This window comes from Orcinus orca, chromosome 10, assembly GCF_937001465.1.
Source record: "Orcinus orca chromosome 10, mOrcOrc1.1, whole genome shotgun sequence".
NCBI classification, from domain to species: Eukaryota; Metazoa; Chordata; class Mammalia; order Artiodactyla; family Delphinidae; genus Orcinus; species Orcinus orca.
The window spans coordinates 11096530-11124297 of NC_064568.1; the positions used below are offsets into that span (position 1 = coordinate 11096530).

The window sequence follows — 27768 nt, forward strand, 5'->3', positions numbered from 1 at the left end:
TGAAGTCAAGAGGATTACAAACCCATGGGACTTCATACACACACTCACCCTGCCTTACAGTGGCATGTGTTCTGAGATCAGCAGGTGCTTCCAAACTCGGGACTGCCCTTCACCCTGTTGCCGTTCAGGATTTTTATAAAGCCCCGTCAAAATTGCAATGACACAGAGCTGGGACACCAGGATGTCACAGGGGCAGAATCAGCAACCCCTTCAAGACCCCATCAAGGTTCAGGCAGCAGTAGGCATGGAGGCCATCCCTCTGCAACCCTCCTAGGTCGTGCTTCCCCTGGACCATTAATCCCATCTTAACCTGTAAAAAGATAGGAGAAAAGAATTGCCTTGCTTAAGGTAACACCAAGAATTCCTTCCAGGTTCTAGAGAGACTCAGGTAAATGGCAGCAAGAATTGAGAGTGAGTCAGGCCTGGGAGAAAGGAGGCTAAGGTGAAGAGGGTAGGGATAGGACAAAGGTCATTAAAAGTGGCTCTGACCCATACGTGAAGGACGGTTAAATGAAGGTATGACAGACAAGCCTGAAGTGGTATTACTCAGGGCTTAGCTGTAAGGAAACAAAATAAAGTTTTTATTCATCCTGTTTTATAGACTCTGCTCCCCTCTTTATCCTCTATATAATGTGTATGCGTGAGTATATAAAGGAGAAACAAAATGACAACTCAAAAAAAAAAAGAATCTTTTAATAAAAATTACTCATAAAAATCCTAATAAATTTCAAAGAGCAAGATATTTCTTAGTACATTTATAAAGAACATTTGGTCCTTTTACAAAAAGCTCCCTTTTAATTTAAATACATTTCTTATTTACAGATTAAACATAAAATATCATCTATAGTTGCAAAGCATATTGCACGTTACAGAGAGAAGCATTTGTATATTTCAATAGGTTTTTCCCAGAGTTTCCAACTCTAGATTTTTTTGTGTGTGTAAAAACATATTTACCTTTCTTGTGCATAATAAATAAAAATGCAGCCTGTGTTTTGCTATTTAAAACTAAAACAAAATACCTTTAAAAATATTATTTCTCTGCCTCTCAGTAAGAGGGAAGGGGGGTAACAAACAAATCAGGAAGGTCCACAGGTACTTAACATTCTCGCCAGATTCACATGTAAATTCAAGTGGGAAAGTAACCCTGAGCCCTGCAAAACCTGGGGACACACAGCCCAGCCGACTCGCCTTCTCACTTTCACAAGAGTCCCTGACCTGCAGGAACAGGCACTAGAGAAGGAGCTGGATGTCTGGGAATGGAAAAGGAAAGAAAGATCAAGACTTTTTTTTTCTAAAGTCCCTGCTCAGCCACTCTAGGGCTGGGGTAATCATCCGGCCCGACCTGGTCGCCAGCATTAAATTTGCGGTCGGCAAAAAGAAAGAAAGACCTCTAGAAAAAAAGAACTTCTGATATTTTGTCTACAAAACCCAAAGTTTTGGGTTTAGCAAACACCTCCTTCGTCACCTCCTCCTCCAGGAAATGGAGTTCCTCAGTCACAGCATCTCAGCCAGCGAAGCCTGCCCTGGAACAATTTAGAACTCTGTGGTGGGACATTTAGACTCCACCCACAAAGGTAGCTATAAGGTAGCTTCCCACGAAGGTTTGGCAAAACCACTTTCATTGTGTGAACCAAAGCAGAGTCTAGACATTAGCTACACACAGGATTGCAAGGATGGTGCAAGCTGTCAGCTGTTCCAAAGCATGGAATGTTTGGAATCAGGGTGCTCCTAGGGCAAATCACAAGGGAATTTCCCTGACACTCCCCTCCTCAGCCCTCGCCTTCCTGATCTCCCACGACACAGAAGAAACAGCAAAGACCCTGAAGGACATATCACAGTTGTTGACACTCTGACCTTTAAAGAGAAAGCAAGTTTTGAACGTGGCTCAAAGGACCTTCTCTGTAACTAGCCACGAGACGGGCATTCTGGCATCTAGTCACTGACTACATGGCATCCAGCTTCAGACTGGGCAGTCTGGAAGCTCAGCAACCGGGGTGAGAATGGGTCGCTCACCCTCGGACTCACGACTGGTACAAGTCCAGTGCCTGGGAGCCAAGAGGGTCTGAGACTTAATACAAAACATGTCTCATGCCAGCCTGTAGCCGTGAGGTGCCTCTGTGGCACTCAGGCCCAGGTCCCTGTTCCAGAGCGGGAGGGAGATGGGATACCTGAGCCCAGAGGAGGGGGAACATTGGGGTGCGATAACCTAACAGTGTGATCACAAAGGGCCCACTTTCTTCCCTGAGGTGCCCCGTTCTCCCAAACAGCTCATTTATAGTCCCACCTTGGTTTACCTGGAGAACAGGTGCAGGGATGCTCATGCAGGTGTGTGTCTTTAAAAGGGGATATTTTGGGTTTACTGAGGCAATGAAAATATTTTAAATATATAGAGTATTCTCAAAGAAACTTTTCTGGTCAGTAGATGAGACAATGTTGACAAACAATGCTTCTGAAATGAAGAAAAAATGTAAAACAGAAGCATTTGATTTTTTTTCCTTTAAAACATTTGCACAGTAAATGTTTAAAAGACAGAGGTGACGTTTATTGCTGAAAATCCCTCTTCTAAAAACCTCAAAGAACTGAATTAGATATCTATTTTAAAACCAGCAACACTTAAATTTTCAAGAATAAAATTCCTCCCTTTTGACTGAAAATGCAATGGCTTACACAGCATTCCTTTCTAGCTTTAAAAAGACAAAAATAAAATCATTTGAAGTATCCTAGCGGTGACGGGTGAGCCACACGACAGGTGAAACTGGAGGTTTTTAAGAGACTTCCTACCCTTTCTATTGAGGTTCATTTCAACCTCTGACGTTACGGGGAAGCCAAAGCTCAGGGTTCTGCTTTCTCTGAGCCCTCTGCCCAAGTTCAAAGAGACACAGTTCCGTGCTCACTAAAGAAATAATACCAACAAAGAAAAGAGGCGTTTCAGCACAGCTTCCTCTTTATGTATGCTTGCTTAAAATATCAGGCTGAAAGGCAAGGACTGGCCAAGAAGTTTCCAGAACCTGCCTGATATCCATCCCATGCCCCTTTCGCTGTGGTCACACCATGTAGCAATACAAAACAAGGCGGTTAAAATCATAGCAGCAGCTGTGACATCCAGTGGCCCAAACCAAAAGAGTATAAGGCACCCATCAAAAGCCTGCATTGCACAGAGAAATGGCTCAAGGATGCCAGAAAGTCATCTGATCATTTCTTTCTCCCTGACTTAGCTGATTGGCACTAGACACAGGAAACAAAAACGAAACAATTCCAACCCAAACATGGTCGGAACTGATAATCCTTGGTTAGTAAATATAAGACAGATGAAAGCTCAGACGATCATAGGTATTTTTCTCTCCCTTGAAAGGCACCTGGTTCTGAAACTATGGGAGATCCTCAGGTGAGTTCACAATAAATGTAGAACACCATCCAAAAGATCTACCTGTTAAGCTCTTAAACTGTGAGGCGACAACTTAAGAGACTGCCTGTTAGAATTCGGATAAATTCGTGAGCAAATAATCTGTCAACACCGTGACGAACTGCATGGGACGCAAATGCATAACTGGATGATTTTTCCCCATGTGACCGACAATCGTGGGTGGAGACCCGGGAGACAGCCCAATTATCCAATAAGAGAGAGAGGATGACAGAATGCAGTAAACAGGGATGTCAGGGGAACCGCAGGCCCTGCTGCACAGAAATTCATTCACACTCCTCTGACAGAGAGGCGGCCAGGCAGCGGTCACACAAGCGCCGGCAGAGAAGACTCGACGGATTCCACAGTAGGAAGGTCTGGAGATCCAGCCAAAGAGGCCCACCCACGGTGCACAGTAACATCCGCACGTCGTAAGAAGCCAACTCCTACGTACCTTCTCACTTCAAAGTATATCCTTAAGACAGAGGGCATTTTATTGAACAGAAGAGAAACGCTAAAGTATCCAAGAATCTACCAGATGCGGCTGGGGAGCTGGACAGAGATTCCTACACCATCGTGGACAGCCAGACGCCTAGCCTCCTCCACTTCGGACTGGGTCTCAGCCTGGCCTGGGTTCAGCTGTTTTAGGTCCAGTTTCAGATGAGGCCACACAGGGGAGAGCAGATCAAATCAAGCCAACCATCTGGTCAATCTGTCGCATGTAGACGCTCTTTAAGGGCAGGGAATATCGCCTCTCGTCAGGAACACGATTGCACTAGAAAGAAAGTGAATGAGGGACAATTCGAATTTTGAGTTAAGACGCCATGTGTTAATTCCTCAGATGTGACTGGATGACCTCCCCTGGGGTTTCTCATCCTGGCACTGTCAACACTTGGGGCCTGTCCCGTGCACTGCGGGATGGTCAACAGCATCCCTGGGCTCTCCCGCTATATGCCCCCTGCCCCTAAGCCCCAGTTGTGACAACCAAGATTGTCTCCAGACATTGCTCAATGTCCCTTGAGGAGCAAAGTCACCTCCAGCTGAGGACCACTGATGTAATTTAATTTCCTCACTTCACAGGTGAAGAAATGGAAACCCAGGGAGGCTAAAACACATGCACCCAAGTGAAGAGGGGCCAGGACTAAAACCTGCACCCCTTGGGTCCTCAATCCACCCAGAATCGCAAAAAATGTTTTAGCTACTTGAAAATACTGTTGTTTTTCTGAGTCTGTTGCTCTTCTCATCCACAGCTAAAACCTAAATGCTTAAGAGTGTTACTTATTTTTTTAAATTAAAGGCTTTTTTGCTTTTCTCTCTCTCAAAGGGGATTTAAGTGTGAGAACCAAACGTGCTGCCTGGAAAGTTTCCACATATATTCATGCTCTTCCTCAAAGAAACATTTGCTCGCTGCTCTGTACCTGAACTCACACACCCTGCTCCTCAACTTTGCAAGATCGAGACCGAGAGGTTCTTCAGTTGGTCCCAACGCCCCCCACTCGTGCTTTTTGTAGGTGCTGTGCCTTCTGCCAGAGCGTCCCTCCTGGGAAGCCCCCCCTCATCATTCCAGGAGCTACTGAGAGGCAACCTCCTGAGTGAAGCCCGCCTTGTTTTCCTGGCAGAATAATTCCTCCCTCTTCGGTGTTTCAACAGCACTTCACACAGCCTCCTACTGACAAGCACCCGGGGGGAACCGGTCTCTACACTGGGCCCTGGGCCCATCCAGCACCAGGACCCCTCTGACCAGCCCGCATCCCTGGTGCCCGGCACAATGGAATCCGGTCTATCAGACAAATGTCTCCTTCAGTACAAATCCGGGCTCCACCACGCGGCTCCACCGTGTGACCCGACCCTCTCTGTACCTCCCTTTTTCTGTCTGTGAAGTAGGGATATTACGATACCTACCCCTCACAGGGCTGCTATGAGAAGTTAGCATACTTAAGCATTTAGCACAGTGCTTAGCATGTGGTAAGCTCTATAAATAAACGTTGGCTATGATATTCTCTCTCCTTCTGTTTTAGCCTTTCCTCTCAATCACGCTTTGCTTGCTTAATCTACACTCCATGGCCTAATATAAATTTCAGGGTCTTATCTATAGCTACAGAAATGGCCTCTTTCTGAGACTCTTCTCAAATTACCCAACCCGAGTGTGCCATGAATATTCTGTCAGACACTCTGGATGACAATGTGATGAGTAGTGTTTTCTCTTCCTCCAACTGCAAACCACCCCTGGAGAAAGCAACTTACATTGGAGCTGGAGTTGATGACTTTTAGCTCATGAGGTCTCGGCCTGTGCCCCGACTTTCCCACTGGGTCCCGCCCTCCCTCTTCAGAAAAGAACTCCTTCCAGGGTGACTCCCGGAGATGTGCGTCCACAGATACAATGTGTCCCTCTGTTGTAAACATGTATCTGGTTCCAGATTTGTGTACTGGATTCTCCTCATCAAAGAGCTAGTAGAAAAAAGAAAAGAAAACATACAATTGTAGCAGGTTTGGAACCAATTCATAGGGCGGCTGAGTTAAGACTACTTAGGGACAAGAACCTGCTTGGCTCTCAGGCCAACTCAGGCTGTGGGGCGGAATCCCCAGTTGTGTTGAAACTCAGACACCTGGACTTCCCCAATCCCGCCCAGACCTAGAGATTAGAAAGCCCGGGCCTATGACCCAAGCACCACTAATCTGTAAAAGCCCTAGATGATGCCCCCACGCTCTCCGGAGAGTTCCAGCGCTGGAATCCTGGAACCACCCCCAGCTCACACGCACCTAGGCCTGAAACTGGAAAAGCCTGGAGAGAAGGAGGTCGGTGGTTCATCCTTCACCAGGTCCCCAGGGCCTGACACACGTGCCACTGCGTGGCGCACTCCTGTGTGGGCTCTGAGGGCACAGGGCACCCCAGGCAGTCCTTCCTTCAGCAGCGGGCGTGGGGGGTGGAGGAGGGCGCAGCGGGGGCATCTAGAAAGGACCCCTAACCCAGGCGTGCGGTAAACGATGCGGGAGGAAGAACGCAGAACTCTCAGAGACGGAGGAAACCTCACAGGCACCTCAGGCATTTTACAAACGAGGAAGAACACTCGGCACAGCTGCTCCGTGTTCACACGGCTCCCAGGATGAGAACAGGGTCGGCCTGGGTCCTCACCCTCCGCCACCGCCCGCAGCCCTGAGTTCTTTCTCCAGGAACACCTTGGGGGTCTCCTCCATTCATTCGCTCCAGAACTTGCCCCGTGAATACCCCGGACCCCACGGCTGCTGGACGGGATGCCCGCCAGGCTCTCGGCAGCCGACCGGACTGGCCGCACTGTGCGGTGTGGGAGACCTCGGTGCCCACAGGACCTGGTGGCAGGACCACGCGGCCAGCGGGCGGTCCCCCAGGAACCGTTACCTGCGCTTCACACAACGTGTAACCCAAAGAGTGTCTATGTGTGTACTCGGCAGTGCCTCCCGTACGAGGTCAGGAACCACGGAGCAGACAGCAACGTGCCTTTGCTCCGACAGTACTGCGCCCCTGGGCCAGCGAAATGTCCAGCCTGGAGCAGCGCCTGGTGGCGTATGTTAGATGGAAGGCGGAGGAGTGCTTGCTGTCAGCAGAATGGAGCACTTCCAGGGTTAATCTGACAACACACATACCAGATACAAGTATTTACAGGTCTCGCTGAGGAAGAAGCTCTCCATCCGGTCCTCTTTGGATTTGTCGATGACGTGATGCAGCGTAGCGTAGCCACACCTACAGAACAATCACCCAGTGAGGCCCACCTCTGCTCCTTCCCACCTGCTCATTAACTGAAGAGGCAGAAGTAGCCTATTCACAGAGCCACCAAGGCATCAAACCCCACGTGAGAAACAAATTAGGGTAGGTTTAAGGGCTGTCCTTTTCCAGCCTAGATTGTCTGCAAACTTCATTAAAAAGTAGTCTGGCTGCCGAATCATCAGGTTAATGGCAGCGCAAGGGGGGTGGGGGTGGAGGACAGTATTTGCCAAAAGCATAACAGGACACCAAGAAAATGACTCGCAGCAAATTCAAAAGGACTGATTTAAATTTCGTGTCCCAATACTTGTATAGACTGACTAATCATTTGATAGTCTAAGGCAATATTTTGTAAGAAAATACTCACGATATTATAGCTAGGTAAAAAAAGCACATCTCAAAAAACTGAAATAGAGTTTTTATACATATATACACACATTATAGATTTATATATAAATATATAAAAGAGTATAAAACTATATACTTCAGTGCTGATGCTAGTTATCTCTGCAGGTGGAGATTACAGTGATAATATTCTACCTCTATATTTTCTATATTCCATGAACTTTTTAGTATATATATTATTTGTATAACAGGGGAAATAATTACTTAAAAAGAGCTCATATAGTCTGCTGGAACTCTACAGGAATAAAGGTGAAAAATAAATTTTAATTCCCACTATAATGGGCAGGTTCTACTACACAAGAAGTAAGCAATTTCCCTACAAAATTAACATTAACGACCTGTTCTAAAAAGTAAAATGCAAACTAGAATAATATCACCTCAGCACAACTCAAATGAAATCAAAAGTGGCCAACAGAAAAAGGAAGGAACTTAGAAAACTAACTTGACTTTTGTGTACTTTTCCAGACTCTGCAGAATGTCCATTCCTACATGGAGGTAGAAGGGATTCTTGGTTGCCTAGAGAGAACACGAGAGAATGTGATCCAGCGGGGGCCTGGAAGACACGCCGTCAACACACATCGCGGTGATTGCAGGACGGTCCCGAGGAGACAAATCACTGTCCAAGGTAGGCACGGGCCAGTTCACTTTATCCTGAAGGGTCGCGAATGTTACAGGATTAAGGTGTTCTGTCGGTTCACATCAAAGCGCACCTCCAATCTGCTTAACTTGAAGGGGGGGGGGGCGGCGAGAAGATCTGCCCCAGAGCAGATCAACTCCCTGCCTTTGGCTCTCGTGATCCCCATCATGATCAGAAATGAAACAACGCCTCACTGACAGCCCCATATCTGAGAACACATCCAGTTTCTGTGTTGCCTCAGAACTCGCTCGACGCTTAAGCTGCAAGCACAGGGGAACAGGACGTGGCCCCCGTTCCACCCACAGCACCGTGAGAAGGGCTAGGGGACAAGGAGACTCTCAAGTATCTACAGAGGCCTCCACGTGCTGTGCTCTCTCATCACCCTAGGAACTCAGTCCCTGGGTTGTTGCTTCCTCTTCTGTCACATGCTCATAGATGGTTTCGTTAGGGGAGAAAAAAATTCTCTGGGAAGATGAGACTTTTATCCCAAAGCTAGTTTGAAAGTTGGGGATCACCTATAATTCGTGCCCAGTGCCAACTGTGCAGCACCAAAAGCAAACGAGCACAGGGTCAGCTGTGTCTGGATTAGGAGGGCACACGGAGCAGCTTCCGAAGGCAGGGCAGAAAGCCACAGATTTCTCTGGATTCTAAGAAAGTAGTCAACATGAGGAAGAAGCTGCAAGGAGAAAGAAGCAGTGACAAAACAAAGAGGCATCAACCCAAAGGCAACAGACCTAAGCCTAAGAGGAGAACGCAGCCAGCACCCGAGTGTGTCACCCTCGGAGCGCGAGTGGCCGGACTCTACCCTGGGATCTGGGATCCGGGAGGCAAAACCAGAGGCCACCTCCCCACCCCTGAGAGCTTACATACAACTCACAAGGTCTCTCTACACCTGAAGTCAGTTACCAGTTGCATAGGATTTCTCCCTTTTTCAGAAGCAAATGGCAAGGATTCGGTGCTAAAAAAAACTATGGAATAAATCTAAACTACTAATCCTACTACCAGAGCTCATGAGATCTCCTTGCGAGGGCCTGCCCACTACACGCGACTGCCGAACGCACGGAGGGCCAGCTTCTTGGAAAGTGAGCAGCTCGTGCTGCTGAATTTGCGAATGGCTGACAACTCTCGATGTGTATATATGTACGGCACGCCCAGAGGTATAAATATCGGCCTTAAACCGTCGGGGAGAAGATTCTTCTCAGTTAGAGTGACATTTCCTCTGGCATTCAAGTAATTCCACAAAAGAGGAACACTGTATGTGTCTTAGAACGATTAAACAAAAGTAGGCACTCAGACAATCCCAGATGATTCCCTTTCCAACTAAGAAAAATAATTTTTCTGTCTGAATACTTTACACAGACCAGGGTTCCACAGTACATGAGGACAGAAATGCATCCCCCAACAAGAGTTGTTTGGTCAAATAAATTTGGAAAACAGAGAGTACCAAATCTTCCTCTTGATTGAAGGATGTGAGAAACAAGCCCTGCAGTAAAGATACGACTCAGCTTTGCAGAATGTAGGGCAAACGCGTACACGACTGCAGACGTCTTCCCTGTCCCGTGCGACCAGGACAGACACTGAGCGCTAACAAGGCTCTGGGTCGGTGGTCACTCTAACGGTTGCTGTGAAATAACACTATTCCCCACCTGTCAGCAAGTGTTCCCTACGAACCAACTGCTACAGGTCTTCCCAGCATTTCAACACAAACTACTGTTCAACAAGCTCTTGTACCTGGTAGAGGAGATACGTAGACTCCACCAGCTCAGGTCTCAGTGGGTAGAAGAGCACGTCGGGGGCCTGCAGCTGCCAGTTGTACCTCTCGGGGAGGGCCCCGTAGCGCTTCCATATGGCGTAGTAGAAGGCGTGCAGGCAGATGGCGTCTTCCACGTCTCCTATCAGAACCTACAGGGAAGGCGCAGGTCACCAGGCTAAGACACTGTTCTCAGAGCGGCAAGACGTGACACAGGCCCTGGGCTTCCCCTTCCCCCCACTGGTCACCTGACCTACAAACGTGGCTGGAGACAAAACCAACCCAAAAGGAGCATCCCAGACAGACTCCCCCCACCCCCCATCTGGCCATCAATGCCAAAGCCCTGAGAACTGCACAGGACGAGAGGCTAGCTGTACTCGTGAATGGAGAACGGACAACTGAGCCATGAATCACCCAAAAGTCACACGCCGTTACTTTTCTGGCATGGCTTTGCACTGATTTAGTGTGCAGTAATGCCCAAAGAGAATAATGGGGACGTACTGTGCTATTCACTTCCCAAATCTGAAGGAGCCAGAGAATGTTCTGGTACCATAAAAAGAAAACAGAGGGGGGGAAAAAAAAGTCCTTTCCCAATGACTGCTGTTTCTTAGCACACAGGATTGCGAAATACCTGCAGTCCTGGGAAGAACGCCTGCAGAGAGTCAATCCACGTGTTCATCAGCTGCCCGCTGAACATGTTCACGTTGACGTAGAGGGGCGGGTCCCCTTCCCCCTCGTTACAGGCTTCCCGACTGAGGAGCCACGCAGAGCGGCCAAAGCGGAGGAAAGAGAAACAGCTCAGCCTCTGTGCCCCAGCAGCCCCTGGCAGCTTCACTTAGATGCAATCAACATTAACCTTTTCTCCTCACTCATTCTTTAAACCTTTGCAGACAGGCTGCCTCTACCTCTCAATACAGGACTCTAGCATAAGATGACACTTACCAAAGGATAAAAGCTCTGAACTCAGCCGTGGTAACACACTGGGATTTCACTGCATTTTGCAGAAAGCACTTTGACAATCAGGTTTGAGAAATACTTCCACGTAATTTGGTATATAGCATGGGTCAGTTTTGACCTGAGTGGGGAAGTCTGGTTATTTCTGCACAAAAAAAAAGAGTCTCTTCTCTAATAAAATCCTACACCACGGGCCTGGAGGAACACCTCAGAGCAAGAAGCTCAGTGATTACTACTAATTTAGTAAATTTAGGGGCTTTAAAAATCGAAAAGGATTGAACTCTGGCCAAACAGCCTCTTACTAAAACACATCACTTGAATGATCCTACAACAGCTAGGGTAGGAATGGGCAGGCAACTAGTAGCTATCACTTGCACTGGCCACTCAACACACACACGTGCACAAGGGAAGACCCAGGGAAGGCAGAGGCGGCACCAGTGTCGAGGCCGCTGCAGCTTCCAATGGTACTTCTCTTCTGCCGTCCTGAACGCACAACTGACAAGCGGCGAGCAAAGCTGTTTTAAACAAACACAGAGGGAAAAAAAGGTGGCAGCTGTCCTTTCTCTCATCAAGTATAAAGATCAATCCTAACTTCTTTAGAAAAATGAAAGAACCAACACAGCTGTGCCGCATTACAGCTCTACGTGCAATTAAAACCAGCGAAACAGAGGGATGTGGCACTCTTGTGGCAGCCAGTCTCCGGGCGGCCCCCAGTGACCCCCGCCTCCTGGCTGTCACACCCTTGTGCAGTACCCTCACAGACTACATCAGCCCTGGTCTGTGTGACCAACAGTGTCCGGCAGAAGTGCTGGTTGTCATTCTGAGATTAGGGCATGAAAGCATATGACATCCATTCTGGTGGCGCTCTTTCCATCTCTCTCAGATCACTCATTCTGAGGAAGCCAGCTGCCATGAGCTGCCTACAAAGAGGCCCACGTGGCAAGGAACTGACACTTCCAGCCACAGCACGTGAAGAACTGAAGCCTAGGAGGGGACCCTCTAGCCCTGAGTGAGCCGTGACAAGGCTGCAGCCCTCACCAATAGCTTGTGGATGACCTCGTAAGAGCCCCTGGATCAGCCCAGCTGCTCCTGGCTTCCTGACCCTCAGAAAACGGGTGAGATAATGTTTGCTGTTTTAAGCCACTAGGTTTCAGGGTAATTTGTTACGCAGCAGTAAAGAGCTAATACACCTCTTCACCACCCCCTCAAATGACTAACAAACAACTAGGAGGCAGTAAAATGAGGGCAGCGACCAAAAGACCCTGTGAATCTATGTTGAGAAAAATACGAACATTTCACGATACATTCTATTTGCTTGACGGGACAGTAAGAGAGATGGTGAGGAGACATACCCTCTTCTTAAGTAGTTCTGAATACTCTTATATACAGCATTAAACATTTCTAGGTCTTCTTTTTCTCCAAAGAGAATGTAAGATTTCAAGAGGTATTCATAGAAGGAGTCCAGTCCGGCACCCAAGCCACTCTGCTTTCCGACCCAATGGCCCGTCTGAATGTTCACAACATTGCCTGTGAAAACAAGCAAGCTCGTCAGGGCCCCCGGGTGGGGGCAGGGGGGCCTCCTACTTCAGCCCCACTGCTCCTCAGCACTTTCGTCCCTCACAGGAAAGAGGAGGGATGAATGCGTGGCCCTCTCGTCTTTATCGGTCCTATCAGCAGCATGGGTGGCCAGAGCTTCCTGAACATACAGTGTTTCAACACTGACACAAAAATGGGGAAAACATTTAATGCACAAGAAAACTAGGCTTGTCGTGTTGCTTTTCCAGATTGACAATGCATTTCAAAAGCCTAAAGGGTGTTGTTCATCAGAGAATGATGAATTATATAATTTACATTATCTGTAAAATGGAAAAAAAAAGAAAAACGGAAATAATCCAAATGTCCAACATCAGAAGAGTCAATGGACTGTCATATAGACTTTAAAGACAATAACTGTGAAAGCAAGATAACAACTTGAAACCACCTGCATGATTTGCCAAATGAAAGGCAGAATAAAAATATCTATATTATAATTTGAAAGTATACAAAAGTTGCACATGGGGCTTCCCTGGTGGCGCAGTGGTTGAGAGTCCGCCTGCCGATGCAGGGGACACGGGTTCGTGCCCCAGTCCGGAAGGATCCCGTATGCCGCGGAGCGGCTGGGCCCGTGAGCCATGGCTGCTAAGCCTGCGTGTCCGGAGCCCGTGCTCCGCAACGGAAGAGGCCACAACAGTGAGAGGCCCGCGTACCGCAAAAAAAAAAAAAAAAAAAAAGTTGCACATGACAGGCTGCAAGGGCCTATGGAAAATTTTAAAGTTGACAGTTTGGGGTGACACTGGTAATGGGGTGACGGGGCAACTGTTTTGTTTCTACTGTTATTGTTAAATACAAAAAATTTGTAAATAAATTGAAGAACTTAAGGAACAGTAATCGAAGATCACTTCTAAAAAGCAGTGCTTTTGCAATGACACTCTAGGCTCCAGGACCACCAATCCAGTTCCTTCCCGATGACAAAAAGAAAATATTTCTCAAAATAAGACAAACAGTTACAAGAGGCAAACAACCTATTTTAAAATAACATCTCGAGCTAGTAAAATACTGATAATCATTGAAGATAAATAATGAGTACATAGGGGTTCATTATTCATTATACTTTTTCCTACTTCGCTATGTTTGAAATTTTCCGTAATAATTTTTTAATAACATCTTGATCAAAATTCTCAAGGGAAAAAAATAAATCTAATACAGGTTTAATCTGGGCTTTTAACCTATTACCACATGCCGTGATTTTTTAAAAGGAGGAAGTCACTCTACCAGTTAACTCTAAATTCCTATATTTGGAACCTTATACTGAAGCAATATAATCTGCCTCCGAGGCAGTTCTTTTTATAGCATTTAACAATCATTTTCAAGTGGAATATGCCAAGGGATTCAAATCAGAAGGGAGCCCTCAAATAGGAAGAGCATTACTGTGTCCCATCAAACCTTCCATCCACCCTCTAAGTGAAAAGTCACAGGGAGAAATCAGATGTGGCAGACACTGAGGGAGGGCCCTTCTCTCTGAGCTGTCAATTTTCAGGTTCAGTGGTACAAGGAGAAGGAGTGGAAAGGAGGGAGGGCCCCAGAGAAGAGGAAAGGAAAGGGGGCGATGTGCACAGTGCCAAGGGCCTCACAGGTGCCCCACACCTAACAATCCCGTATCATTGCTCCGCAGGTTCCAAAGGGCTTTCACGGCTCGCCTGGCCACCCACTCAAACGTGGAATCCCCCAGCAGTCGACTCAGAATCCCAAATTCCACCAGCAGGGAACCAGCGCCGGCCGTGCACGTCTCATTATTACTGTCAGGAGGAACGCCTGTCTTTAGATTCACCTGGGGACAGGAAGACACAAAGGATTTGTGGCAGAAGTCAAGGAACCCACAGGGCTAGAAGACCAGGTTACAGCGACCACACTCCACTCATGAACCAAGCTCACCACAGGGCGAGTCAGCCCGCTGCCTCCCACTTTACATTCAAAAGGAAAATGGGAGTAAGTTTAAGACACAAACAAGGCAGTACGAACACCAGAGCCCTGTGTTATTAATAAGAGCAAGTCTTGGGGGAATCATTGTAACGCTATTCACTAATCTGCCTCTTCCCAGCAGGTTCTCTTCATGGTGACGCAGCACCAGGCTTTGGCACTGGGGACAAAGGCAAGCTGTGGAACCACGCAGAAATTTTAAGTGAGCTGCTATGAACTCACTCCTGCTCAGCAAACATTAACAAATCTTGGACTGGGAGAGAAATGAACCCAGCGAGCAAGTGACAGCCTGTTTGATCACTGAGGCTCAGTGGTCTGGCAATTCTCCACTGGTTGCTGACCCAAAGGCTGACTCAATTCTCAGAGGGGTTCTGGACTCGGTAAATCAGATGCCACAAAGACAGAGTCTCATTCCAGACCTTGCATTTAAATCAGCAGCTAACTTACTGGTCTGTACAGGTTTTATTTGAAAGAGCCACATGAAGTGTCCAAAAGAACATTCGCTGAGCTCCTATAGCGTACATGTGGGGAAATGGACCCAAGTCAGAAATGAAGACAAACTGCCCCCACTGTTTTGCAGCAGAGGATATAAATCCCACCTGCAAAAAGGGTGAAGAATACAAAGCACAGGAACATAACTTCCTTAAGGGAAAGGATTAAGTCAAATACGTCACTGTGGGCTTCCCTGGTGGCGCAGTGGTTGAGAGTCCGCCTGCCGATGCAGGGGACACGGCTTCGTGCCCTGGTCCGGGAAGATCCCACATGCCGCGGAGCGGCTGGGCCCGTGAGCCATGGCCGCTGAGCCTGTGCGTCTGGAGGCTGTGCTCCGCAACAGGAGAGGCCACAACAGTGAGAGGCCCAAGTACCGGGAAAAAAAAAAAAAAAAAAATTTCACTGTATGCCCAGCACACAACAGGTGTCCAGTAAATGCTGAATGAATTAAAAACCATTTCTATCATATTTAGGGCCAAATTCTCTCAAGGACATGGCTTTCCTCTTCCGCATCAGCCCCACTCCTTCCCGCAAATAAATTCCTCAACAAAGTGTTTTAATTCGGGAAGGTGGTGAGCTGTTGACGCCGTCTACCTACCCGAGGGTAGGGGATCCCTGTCCTGGTGTTTTCAAAGGCAGGGAGGAGCCGCACGGCCAGGTCGTGAGCCATATGCAACAACTCATTATCATAATCCTTAATCGTCATGTCACCAAAGGGCTGCTTGGAGTCAGTTATTATTCTGTGGGCAGAAAGAAGGCTTCCCAGGACCCTAATGACAGGAAAAACAAAAGAAGAATAAAATCACGTTGGTTGTAAATGTGTACAATGCAGCTCAGAATGACACAAGCAGGCTTGATCCCCTATGGACTTAGCACTGCCTGAAATCAGAGGGACTGTACTTAATGACCCCCTGAAGTTCTTTCCAGCCGTGATAGTAAATGATCATTGTTAGCTAACAGCATTATGGAAAGGGAGAAAGCGAACCATTCTTCTGAGGCTACTGAGAATAATCCCACTTGAAGTAGTAACAATGTTTAGTCATTTTCATCATCTCATCAGAAGGGAGTGTCCTAATCATTCCCAGAATAAATAACACCTTTTAGTATTAATAAACTACTCTTGGTTTCTCTCACATGGGGAAAAAACTTAGCAAAATAAAAAACAGAAAAGAGCAAGACAACAAACACTAAGTAACTTTTGTAGTTCTGGCTGCCAAGCAACGTCCAATTCTCCAGCTTCTGCTAAACAGGCAAGGTGGGGAAGAGAAGGAGAAGGAGAGATGACCCGACTGAGAGGCAGGCGCCCCCAGCTTAGATCTCACCCCTCAGCAGCCACGAGTTCAGGTCCCCCTCCAATGAGGTGAAGTAGATTGTGACATTTTTCAGAACAAATGTTTTCATAACTTTACTTTTAAATAAATGCTACATCTGGAATGTTATGCAGTGATACAACTTTCAAAGTTTAAATGGAATAGGAAGGCAGTCGCAATCTATCAAAGTAAAAAGGCAAGATATAAAACATGAGCCCAGTACATTAGAGGGAGGGAGAGGGAGGGAGACCCAAATGGTCAGCAGTGGTTTTCTGCAGGCAGTGGGTGACAGGAGAAACTATGATTCCTTCAGAAATACATAGGGGTTTTCCTAGGACACAGTGGAGGAAATGAGACCAGACATAAAGTGAAATAATGAAAAACTCCTTTAAAGGGACATCTATCTTAAACCTGCATTACAATGTGTCTTTCTATTTGGCCCCAAATATAATTAATGAAATGGCAACTGTTTCAGTTTTAATCAATGCAAAGCAGATGAAAAAGGGACACAGTGCCCACAAGGTCTGCACGGACTCCCTACCTGGACCCCGGGGCTGGTGGACCCTCCAGGAGTTTTCTCCTTACACACCCAAAAGCAGCCTTCAATCCGTTTGATGTACTATTTTACCTTATCGTGGCCTCAAAGACTTGGACGGTGGAATCTTTGTCAAATGACACTGTGTTGATCACTAACTTGACTGCTTTCTGGAACTCAGATGAATTTCCCATTATCTTTAAAAAGAGGAACACAAACCATTACAACGGCCTGAAACAACACTGAGGCTGCATGATCGCAGGAGCTGGGCCACTTCATCTGAATGTCTGTACGTGTGGTTTTGCCACTCGTGGGAGAAGAAACACAAAAGGTAGAAGAGCACAGTTATCTCTTAGAACACATTCTGGGACAGACGGCAAGCCCATTTCCACCAAACTCAAGCATCCTATCTCCAAATGGCAAAACTGTGTCAGTAACTCCTCATAAAATCATTAGCAGCCCTCCTCGTCCTGCCCCATTCTCCCTCACCTTCTGTCTGATCTTGTTTAGCATGCAAGGCATTACACTTCCAGAAATTCCTGAAATGAGTAACAATAAATCCAAAAACTGAAGAAACGAAAAACATGGCTTTCCCTCTGCTCCTCAGATAATGCGACAGCTTGGGCGCTTAGCTCCCAGGAGACCGAAGCACCTGGAAAACTGACTCCTTGCTTGTTACCCAGATGTCTGAACACTTTGGGAAATAGTGGTATTATCTTTTGGAGCATAGCATAAGACCAATGACATTCAAAACAAACAAAACATACAAATAACCAGCTCTACGTCCTTTGTAAGAAATGTTCTAGAACTAGGATTCCTATTTTGGGTGTGTGGATATGGTATCATTCCAAGCTTCTCTCTCTTATATGAACTGTAAATTGGACATAAAATTTGATAAAAATAACCTGAACAGAAATGCTTTCATGCCGTTCAAAATTTTATGACCATCCTGGCACTATAACGACATCATAAAGACACCAAAAAAAAACAAAACAAGAAAAAACAATTTCATTCAGACACTACTTATTTCAAGTATGTCTTATTTCCTAGTGTTTATTGATCTAGTGCAGCTTTTTTTTTTTCTCCCCCTCATTGTTATTTTGCTGTTACATGCAAAGCAAGTACAGACGTTTCTTTTCTGGCTTTCGGTTCTTTCTTTTTAAAAGATTATGCGATCATGCTGCAAGTTGCATCGAACAGTCAAGGGACTGCTATCATCCAAGTGTTTCCAAAGCACACCTGTTAAAGTTTGTTTAAAATGTCAGCAAAAGAAAAGGGAAACGTCAACAGAAGTAACACCTGAAAAATAAGCCTGAAGTGTACCTTAAAGACCGGATGTTCTACAATGAAAACCACAGAGATGGGTCTGTTTCCCTACAGATGTTCACCAGCAGCAAACTCTGTTATAGCAGCTGCAGGCGCTGATATGATCTCAGATCACGTGGAGGACGGCAAAGGAAGCCAACAGCTTTCAATGATATATTGTAATTTGCCATTTTAGACAGCTACGGAACAGAGTAACGAGGCTCTGAAATCGTTCATTCAGGCTCAAGAAAAGCTGGACTGCGTTTCTTTACTTCTCAGAGCCTTTAAACTGCTGGTGTGCATGGTGGCTCTCCAGTAGTGGGACAGACTGGTAGAATTTCTCAAGTTCATTTGGGAGCAGAACTCTTCTTTGAGGGAGGACACCCTTGGAATCTGTGTTGGGAAGTGCCAGGTTACTAGAAATTCATTTTCTTAACACGTATTTGCCCTCCTATCATGTATCAGACACCATGCGGTGTGGACAGAGTGCAGTGACTGTAACAGGGACAAGGTCTCTATACTTCAAGAGCATGGCAGACGGATAAAAAGACACAATGGGGCAAAAAGAGAGAGGGTCAGGGGGAAAAGGTGTGCTTTCATAAGCTATATATGAGTCTTGGGACTTTTTTTTAAAGCAACACTTGTAGCCTGAGTCAGCCTCTGGTCCCCTCAACAAGTTAACTCTAATCAGGGTGAACACACCCGTCCGGGCACATTTTGATCAGTGATGGTGGATGACTGACAGGGAGTAGCAATCACTTCAGAAGGAGAGATTGGGAAACTAAACTGCTGTGCAACTACAGCCTGGCAGAATGAAACCCCGGGCTCTCTGTTAGACCATGAGCCTAGGGGAATTGAGAAGGACCGCTCCAGCTCTTCCCAAGTTCCGGTAATTCTACTACTAGCAAGATCTGGGACAGCTGTAATGCAAACTTAGCGAGCGTTACCCAATTCTAACTCCTGACAGCTTCAAACTCTGTTTAAGGAAAGTTAAAATGCAGGATTTGGAATCGACTTCAGTACAAATTTTCTTATGGTAAAGGTGTGCCGGACAACGGAGGAGAGCAAAGAGGCAGTAGAATCGTGGTTACTAAGGAAATTTTTCAGCGCTACGCTGGGATATAGTCCCTTGCTGTATCCTACAGCAAAGGGTCGTGAGGCACACCAAGCACACACGGCAGCCTGGTAGTAAGAACCATGCATGGTGCCTGCCTGCCTTCCACGTGCTTTGGCTCATCTGTCTAGAGGCCTCCAGCTGCCTTGAGGGAAACCAAGGGCTGGGCATGTAAAGGCTGCTCCTGAGCTGGCAGCCCAAGTCTGGAGCGGGTAGTGTCCACAAAACATGCACAGCGAATAAAACAAGAGTGTTTATACAGAGGGTCTCTGCGCAGGGGCTGGAACCAGGGCTCAGACTTGATTTGGGGGAGCCAGTAGCTGGGGCACATTTCAGGGGATCTTGTCCCCTGGAGATACTGAAATCCTGAGATCCTGTCTTTTACTTCTGAAATCTTAACTACAGTAACTGTATACTGGTTCCTTTAAGGAATAAAATAGTGGGGACCCTGCAGAAAAATAGGTTTCCCCCAAAACAATCACATTTTCTTTGTTTTAAAAAAACATTTTTTAAAAATTTATTTATTTATTAATTAATTTATTTTTGGCTGCGCTGGGTCTCTGTTGCTGCGCATGGGCTTTCTCTAGTTGCGGTGTGCGGGCTTCTCATTGCAGCGGCCTCTCTTGTTGTGGAGCACGGGTTCTAAGAGCACGGGCTTCAGTAGTTGTGGCACATGGGCTCAGTAGTTGTGGCTTACGGGCTCTAGAGCGCAGCAGGCTCAGGACTTGTGGCGCACGGGCTTAGTTGCTCCACGGCATGTGGGATCTTCCCGGACCAGGGCTCGAAACCGTGACTCCTGCATTGGCAGGTGGATTCTTAACCAGTGCACCACCAGGGAAGCCCAACGATCACACTTTCTCCTCTGCTTTTTTAGGGGAATCACATTTCCCCTCATCTAACCTTCAATGTTCTTCTTGCTCTCAGCATTAAGCTCATTAAAATAAACAATAGCCATCAGAGCTATGAATACATGTTGAGAATCACATTTCCTGGAATTCTCATCCCTGGGGGAAAGTAAGGGTAATTAACTCCAAAATATCTTAATTAATTTTTAAAAATAATAATAAAGCTGAACACTTACTGCAAGTGTATCCAACGCATCAACAAGAGTCAGTGAATAATTCCCTAGGACATCATTGATGTTCAGATTTGAACTGAAAAAGAAAGAAAATTAAAATTAAACCAAGGTACTTTTAAAAGATAAAAGAGACAACAAAACTAAACACTCATCAGAAACTAAAACGGCTGGAAACTTATTTATTCAGGGACTACTGTGGGTGGATCAGTATGGCAATGGTCCTTCTGCCTCACAAGGGACAGTCTCTATAGTGGCACAGAATAGCAGAGACACACACGCTTATGCTATAGTGGAAAGAACACAAAACGGGAAGTAAGGAAATGGGAAACAAGAGTCATTGCCCTCTCCAAGATACAGTTTTAACAGCACAAATGACCTTTCTGTCCAGCTTCAAAAAGCTCTGATTTCGAAATCATTAGGAATGAAAAAGGAGAGGCCCTGTCACATGACTTGCAAATAAAACTTTAATACAGAAATCAGACACTGGCGCAGATTACACACACAAAGCAGCAAATAAATACCTCAGTTACAGGCTCAGTATCACTCATCTGTCCTTGGGGTAGGGGAATAAATTAACTGCTTTGTATCATTTTTTCCCTAACGTACCACCCAAAGAATCCCCACCAGCTCCATCAATTGTGAGGAGCTGTTGTTTTACCATGAACCAAGCCAGGGCTTCTCGTAACTGCAGCTGCATTAATGATTCTACCACACACCTCCTGCCCCATGATCAACACCCGTCGCCCACTCTGAAACAATCTTAAGACACCAACTTCAGGGCTGCAATGAGGGTAACTGACAGTTCTTTATAGCACTAAAAACGACAAAGATAATACTAATACATCTGGGAAAGGTGGGGACGGAGAAATAGTGCAAGTCATAAAGTCAGCTTGACAAATTCTAGGGAGTTCAGCTATTCCTGTCCCGTTCCCACAAACCCAGAAAGCAACTGCAGAAGCTTGAAAAGATTTGAAAGTAAGGAGAGAAACGAAAAAGATGAAAAAGATGTAAGTCAGGAGAGAAAGAGGATGACTGTTTCAAGATTACATTTATGAAAAACCACAGTGAAAACACCCTAGTTTTATCTTCAGCAACTGATTCACCGTCATTATGACGTCTTCCATCAAACCCCAGACCACGTCACCTGCTCCGTGGCTCTCTAATGGGTCCTGTCTCACTTCCCTACGGGCAGCATCTCCGTGTTCCTGTTGCTCGCCCTGCTCTCTGAGAGGCCTCCTATGTGCCTCAGCTGGGGCAAAGTGGGCCCCACGTGAAACACACCTCACATCCGATTTTACCTGAGCCTTTGTTTTAGGCTGATTACGTCACTTAATCTAGGACAAAGAATGTAGGGCAAAATTGTACCTCCTTTTTTTTTGAAACAAACTATCTAGAAGGGGCGATCTAGGAACCAGGGCTCTCACATGTCTCTCCCAAGCCACGAGGCCGGCACATCACACCTGCTGAAGAACCGCACCTGCTGCTTCTAGCTGTCGATTCTTTCTGAATACATGAATATGATTGCAGAAGGTCCTCTGAAGACGAGAGCTGTGGGTTAAGCTCAGCCCTTCAAGGGCAGTGCCAGCCAGAGAGGATACAGGAAGTGTCAAAAGCTGGAGGGGAAGGCCAAAGGAGACAGGGAGATCCTCAGTGCTGCCCACTCAAGAACATTCTACTGAGCTGAAATATTCACCTCCACTGGTCTGCTGCTCAGAAACCAGGAGCTGCCTCCAACAACCCACCTCATCCCAACACGGGTCCCTCATCACCTAGCCTCCAGGCTGGATGCTGCGTGAACCCCGTGGGACCACCCTCCCCTGAGGCGTATCACCCTTTCCACCTGCACCGGCCCTGGAAGGGAGGACTAATCTGGAGCACTGCACTCCTTCCCATGGTTTACTGTGCTTTTCCTTTCAGGCTATAACTACACCGGACCCAGTTTTAAAATACTTCTCAACAGAACGCCCAAGCAGCCACGACAGAGAACAATTATAAGAGTTGGCACAAGAAAAAACGTGTTTGTAGTAACTGGTGGTTCCTTCTCTCCACTCAGGCAAATCCACTCAAAGATCCAAGGCGTTCACGAAAACACTTCCAAATTCTTTTCTACCAGATTGTTACACACTCTTTCAAAATGTGCCAAACTAGAAAAAACAAAAATGGGGAGGGCAGGAAGGAAACAGGAGACTCCACAGAAGCCTGTTGGCCTAACGGCACCAGATTACCGGGCATCCATTGAGGCCAGCCCACCGTGCAGGCGAGACGGCGATCCGTCTGTCCTGTGCAAACCTGACCAAGAACTCAAACTTCAGGTACAAGGCTGGGTTCAAAAGTGCCCATCTTTCCACATAACCAGCTGCCGAACCACGACGGCTCTCCACTTAAGATACCCTGTGTGCCTGTTCGTGACATTCACCCCCCGCTGCATTTTTAAGGTTCTTATTACCCCCAAACAGAGAAGATGGAGAAAACTATGGCCTTTCACAGAAAATTTCTGGCGACGCAGCTAACGTAATGCTAACAGCATGTTCAAAATTAAACGCATGTGTAAAAAAGAAAAAAAAAATTCCACATATACTTAACCTGTAACAGCTGTTCAGAAATCTACCTGGTGCTGTGTAGGCACAGAGGTAATATAAGAAACAGTCCCTGTGTTCCAGGGATTGACAATCTGGGGAGACAAGACAAAGGGAAAGGAAGGTGAACACACAACCGTACTCAAGTCTCACACGATATTAAAAGGTGGAAAAGCAGCTCAAAGGAAAGGAACCGAAAGGAGAACTGAGTAGATCAAGGACAGTCATCTTCAAACAGTTCAATGGTGTCATGGAAAAAGACTTGAGCCTGACTCTGAAGGAAGCCAAGATTTTAGGAAGAAAGGGGAATGCAGAGGAGGCCATCTTAAACTAGGGGTGCCTAGGAACGAGTCGGTTTAGGGGCCAGCATCGGTTTGGTTTGATTTGCTTTTTTGTTTGAACAGCAATATGGTTGGGGAGAAAACAAAGAAGGGTCATGCACCCAAGGTCCGAACTAACGTTATTATTCATGAGACTGCAAAGTTTCAATATCCAGACTTACTTGAAGAAACTTTTGAATTTGGATCCTCCAACCCAAATCGGGGATGTGAGAGGAACTGAGTTTACATAGTGATTTGTAGCTGGACAGAAACGTTTGCTATTTTTAAAAAAGTGTTCCGGTTTTATTTACTTCATGTCAATACTCTTCATCCTACCTCCAGTCAAACAAGACAGGTAAGATAAGCCTCAAGTAAACGTGACTAAAAAGAGAAGACAGGCACATTTAGCACTCATACTTTGTTTCTGTACTTTGTACATAATATTCTAATGGCTAAGCTACTCTCTTTTTTAAGTGAGTCATTAGAATTCACTTGACAGTAATCATTAGAATACATTTGCTTAAAATAAATATCTGAAAGACTTTTTATTACCAGTTATTTATTTCAGGGATGTAAATGTGGCCTGCTCTTTTCCTGAAAACACTAAAGTCTGAGAGGAGTTAAGTGAAAGGAAAAGGACTAAGAAAAATTAACTTTCCACTCTTTACGAGCGGCCAGCGTGAGGGTCTACTCAAGGCTACCATAACCCCAGAGCTCTTTCACCTTCTCAAAGACACCAAGGCTGACCAACCGAAAGGGCACAACCCTTCCCACATGGCATCCCCTCAATATCTCTAACTCCATCTTTCCAGAAGCAATATATCTGTCTCAAAGCAACCTGACCTCAACTTATCCAGACTGTCACTGAACAGTCAAACCAAACCACTCATCAGCAGATGTCATCCCCAAGCAAAGAGAACTAGTTAAGCAAAACAACTCAATTTCCTAAAATCTGGAAAAGCCTAGCAATTTAAAAAAAAAAAACTTACTTAAAATTTTTCTCAAAAAAAAAAAAATTGAGATAGAAAATACATTTCTATGTATAAAGCCTGACACAGTGAAACATGAAAAATATAACTCATCAGTTTCCTACAACTTTAAAAAGGCCAAGTCTTTTTTAAGTTAACCTGGGATGTCCCCCTGGCTTCACTAAAAATCATGCTCTCCAAATGCAATTTAAGACAAGAATCTGTAGATAATCCAACCATTTTTAAAACTCTTTAAGTCCCTTTAGTGTATGGGCTTCCTTTTTAGGACCTAAGGACTGGACTCTGCTGCTTTTCATCAGGTGAAGGAAAACACAGGCCTCAAATGTCCAAAGGGACCAAGCAGCTCAACTCCTCCACTGCCAACTGAGGGGAGCGGCCGAGAGAAAGGCAGCCATATCCAGCCTAACAGGGTCAGTGTCAAGGCACACCGGTTCTCTCCAGCTAGGAGGTCCTTAGCTGGGTGTGCTGTCCTCTTGGACTCTGATGTCAACAGCAGTAACCCTTGAAGCTCAGCCTGTGCAAACACGGCTGATGGAAGGGGAAGACTGGTAGATCTTCCCTGACAGCCCTGCCACCAGGGTGGGGGAATTTATGGAACAGACCCTACAGAGCAAGGAATGTCATCTTGAGCATCAGGACCCCAAATCTGGGCCACGCAGCCTCTCTCCCTTCCATCTAACCATCGTCAGCCTAAGGAGCCACCCCTGTGATAAAGGAGAAAGGCTGTAGCCCTGCTCTGCCTCAAACTCACTAGATGGCTTTAGAGAGTCCCTTCTCAGGATCAACTCTTGAATTTTTATATTTTTATACAGTAAAGTTGGAGTTGGCTAGGTGGAGGGAGATAAGCGCCGTTTCGAAGCTGCGCTTACAAGGGATTTCATTTTGATTTGACTTTCACTTGGAGGAAGGATTGCAGACGGAAGTCTAAGGCCCCCCAAGCGACCCCTCGGTACTGCCACTGTCCCTTCCGGTCTCTGGGCCTCAGTTTCCCCATCTGTAAAAGAGACTGCGCTGACAGCTGTCCAGTAACAGAGATTCCAGGAGAAGCAAGAGAAGGACAGCCACCGGGCCGTCCACGCAACCCCCAGCCCAGGCCGACCTCAAAGGGGGTCGGTCAGCCGAGGTGCCGGACGGGTGGGCGCTGCCCCCAGGACCCTAAACGCCCGGGCACCAATGGGGGGACCCGGAGGAATGAAGGCTGCACCCGCCGGGAGAACGGAAGGAAGCGCGTGCGGCGCGCGGTCCTGGGCGTCGGGCCGGCGCGGGCTACTCACGGGTCCCCGCGGTCGGGTCCTCGGCCGCGGCAGTGGATGGGGTTGAGCTCGTCCTCGGGGAAGGCGTGCGCCATGTAGTTGTCGTAGCCGAACACGAACATGCCCCGCGCCAGGTCGCGCATCTGGGCGCGCAGCTGCGGCGGGAAGGCGCCGCTGTAGCGCTTCTCATACTCGTCCCGGCCCCGGCCCCGGCCGCCCAGCACGTAGCCCCAGTGGCCTGGGCCGCAGACGTCCGGCCCGGGCCGCCGCGGAGCCCGCCGCCGCCCCGCCGCCGCCCCAGGGACCTGCGGCTGCAGCCACGATGGCCCCGACGGCCCCCCGGGCGTCCCGGGCCGGCCCGCGGGCTCCGAGGCGGGAGACTCGGGGCCGTCGGGGCCCCTCAGGCGCTGGAAGCCGAAGCTGAGCGGGAAGCGCTGGTAGAAGCCCATGCTGGGCCCCAGCCCGAAGACGAGCCATAGCACTCCGTGGAGGCCAAGCCGGAGGAGCACCAGCCCCAGGACGAGCGCTCGCCATTGCATGGTCGCGCGGGCGCCGCGGGCATTATTTACAAACGCGGGGGGCCTTCCCCGCCGACCACCGCACCCCACGTCCACCCAGTAGCTCCGCTCACTTCCCCTTTAAGGAACTCCCTCGTGACGCACCAGGAACTGGCCCATTATCCCCACACCCCCAGCACCTCGGGCCCGGCCGGCCAGGCCCCACGTTCGCCCGCCCAGTCGCCCGGATTGGCCCGGCCCCGGCCCGGCCTCGCGGGGCGCGGCAGCGGACTCCCTCCCGCGCCATAGGCCACCCGTACGTCTCCAGCGCCGCGAGGCCCCGCCCCTCCTTCCGCCCCGCCCTCCGGGCCCCGCCCCCTGGGCGGGAGGATTCGGATGGGCTGGCGTGGCGAGTAGGGAGCGCTCGGGCTCCGGACGAGGGAACTTTCAGCCAATGGGAGCGCGGCACGGGAGCGGACGGCCGCGGGACAAGGACGTGGCCCCGGGCCCAACCGGTTCCGCGTAGAGCCTGTTTCTCCCAGAACTAGGAAGGAGGAAAACTACTCCAGCTCTATGTTAAGGATGGTGACAGGTAAAAGACGTAAGGAACGAGGAGGAAAAAGGACATTTCTGTAGGACAGGGTTTTTAATTTGTCTGTTATGTGGTAGAGGATGTTTTGTGGTAGGGATGATACTATCCTTAAGCTTAAGACTGCACAAAACGGTATCCTGAATTCTTTTTGTTAAAACATCCTAATTGGTAGTCTTTTAACACTTTTTTTATTGAAACACCCTAACTTGGAAGAATTGCTCACGGTGATTGTTGCCAGGTCCTGTCCTAGACCTATCGAACTCCAGTGGAGTGTCCCGAGAATGTGTGTATAACAAGTGTTCTTGAGCAATTCTTAGCATCCGGCAATCTCAGGAAATATTGAGTTAGGTTACATTGCCTTTATCTCGGAAATAGGATCTTTTTAAAAACAGATACAACGGTAGGAGTGAAGGCTGCTGCTGCCACCACCGAAGTATTTTTACTAGATCTATTTAATCATGTCCCCTCCTGCCCCTCCCACTGCCACCATCTCTCCTGTACAGTGTAGCAGTGACCTATCCTTTGAGGTGTGGGATAGATTCCTGGTCACTTTACCCCTCTGTATCTGCTTCCCATAATTAATAAGGTGGCAAGTGTCAGCTCTGAAGGTCTACTGCTTTCATGTGATGACTCAGCAGTTGAGGGGTTTTGTTTTCTTTTGCTTGCTGCACTTGAAAATGTCTGCTAAGGTTTGCCCTCCATAAGCTTAGACCATGTGCCTCTTACATACCGAGGTTCCCGAAAAGCTTGGGAAGCACGGCCTGATGGGTGGCTCAAATCAGAGATTGGCTGAGTGACCAAGGGAGTGATTAAGGATGATAAAGTTGTCACGTGGCACACTCATCACATTCTCAGAGTCAGAGGACTTTTAGCAACACAGAGGAGGTATAATGGGGACTGAGAAGGAATCCAAAGAAATATTTGATTCTAACACAAGGTAGCAGGCACATAGTAAGGCCCTTTTTGTTGGCTGAGCCGTATTCCTGTCCAAAATCCTGAGATAGGCCTGCCCAAGCATTGAAAAGAGTGTAAAGAGTTGGAGCGTGGGTCTTTTGCCTATACAGATTCTTTTCCCCTGTGAAAGGCACCTAGGGACCCTGCTGAAAGTCCAACACCAGCGCTTGATCCTCAACTTTCAGATCCGCCTTCTTGGAACTTGCAAACTGAATGTGAATATTAAGGACCGCGTTGTATGTTTCCTCCCTAAGTTATTTTACTGCAAATCTTAACTCACCACAGTCAACTACAGACCACATTGATAATAGCTCCTGTTTTCACATTAGAGACAAGGTCTAATAAAAACAAA

The 27768-nt window shown here is 47.4% G+C and overlaps 1 protein-coding gene across 3 annotated transcripts; it reads right to left on the reverse strand.

Annotated features, from left to right (window-relative positions):
- Positions 1–667: 667 nt before the first annotated feature.
- On the reverse strand, positions 668–26042 carry EDEM1 (ER degradation enhancing alpha-mannosidase like protein 1). Of its 3 annotated transcripts, XM_033437213.2 has the most exons (13): positions 25395–25705; positions 22819–22906; positions 20239–20311; positions 16832–16935; positions 15492–15663; positions 14069–14252; positions 12238–12412; positions 10563–10683; positions 9913–10083; positions 7987–8060; positions 7022–7118; positions 5645–5848; positions 668–4175 (listed from the first exon to the last, which is right to left on the reverse strand). In XM_033437213.2, the coding sequence occupies exons 1-13, from the start codon at positions 25561–25563 to the stop codon at positions 4086–4088; spliced, it is 1722 nt and encodes a 573-aa protein (XP_033293104.1). In that variant the 5' UTR covers positions 25564–25705; the 3' UTR covers positions 668–4085. The 3 variants fall into 3 exon arrangements, with proteins under 3 accessions (XP_033293104.1, XP_004274830.1, XP_049549554.1); XM_004274782.4 differs by lacking the exon at positions 22819–22906 and having other exon boundaries at positions 25395–26042; XM_049693597.1 differs by lacking the exons at positions 668–4175; positions 5645–5848; positions 7022–7118; positions 22819–22906 and having other exon boundaries at positions 7987–8195; positions 25395–26019.
- Between the last annotated feature and the right edge of the window lie 1726 nt (positions 26043–27768).

What these genes read in the sequence shown, in the direction of transcription:
- EDEM1 (XM_004274782.4), bottom strand. Translation starts at nt 25,912, where the DNA reads ATGCAATGGCGAGCGCTCGTCCTGGGGCTGGTGCTCCTCCGGCTTGGC. An exon ending in ATGCGTTGGATACACTTGCA is followed by an intron (nt 16,936 to 20,238) that starts GTAAGTGTTCAG and finishes CTCTTTTTAAAG; the next exon opens with ATAATGGGAAATTCATCTGA. An exon ending in CCTGTAAATACTTGTATCTG is followed by an intron (nt 5,849 to 7,021) that starts GTATGTGTGTTG and finishes TTTTTCTACTAG; the next exon opens with CTCTTTGATGAGGAGAATCC.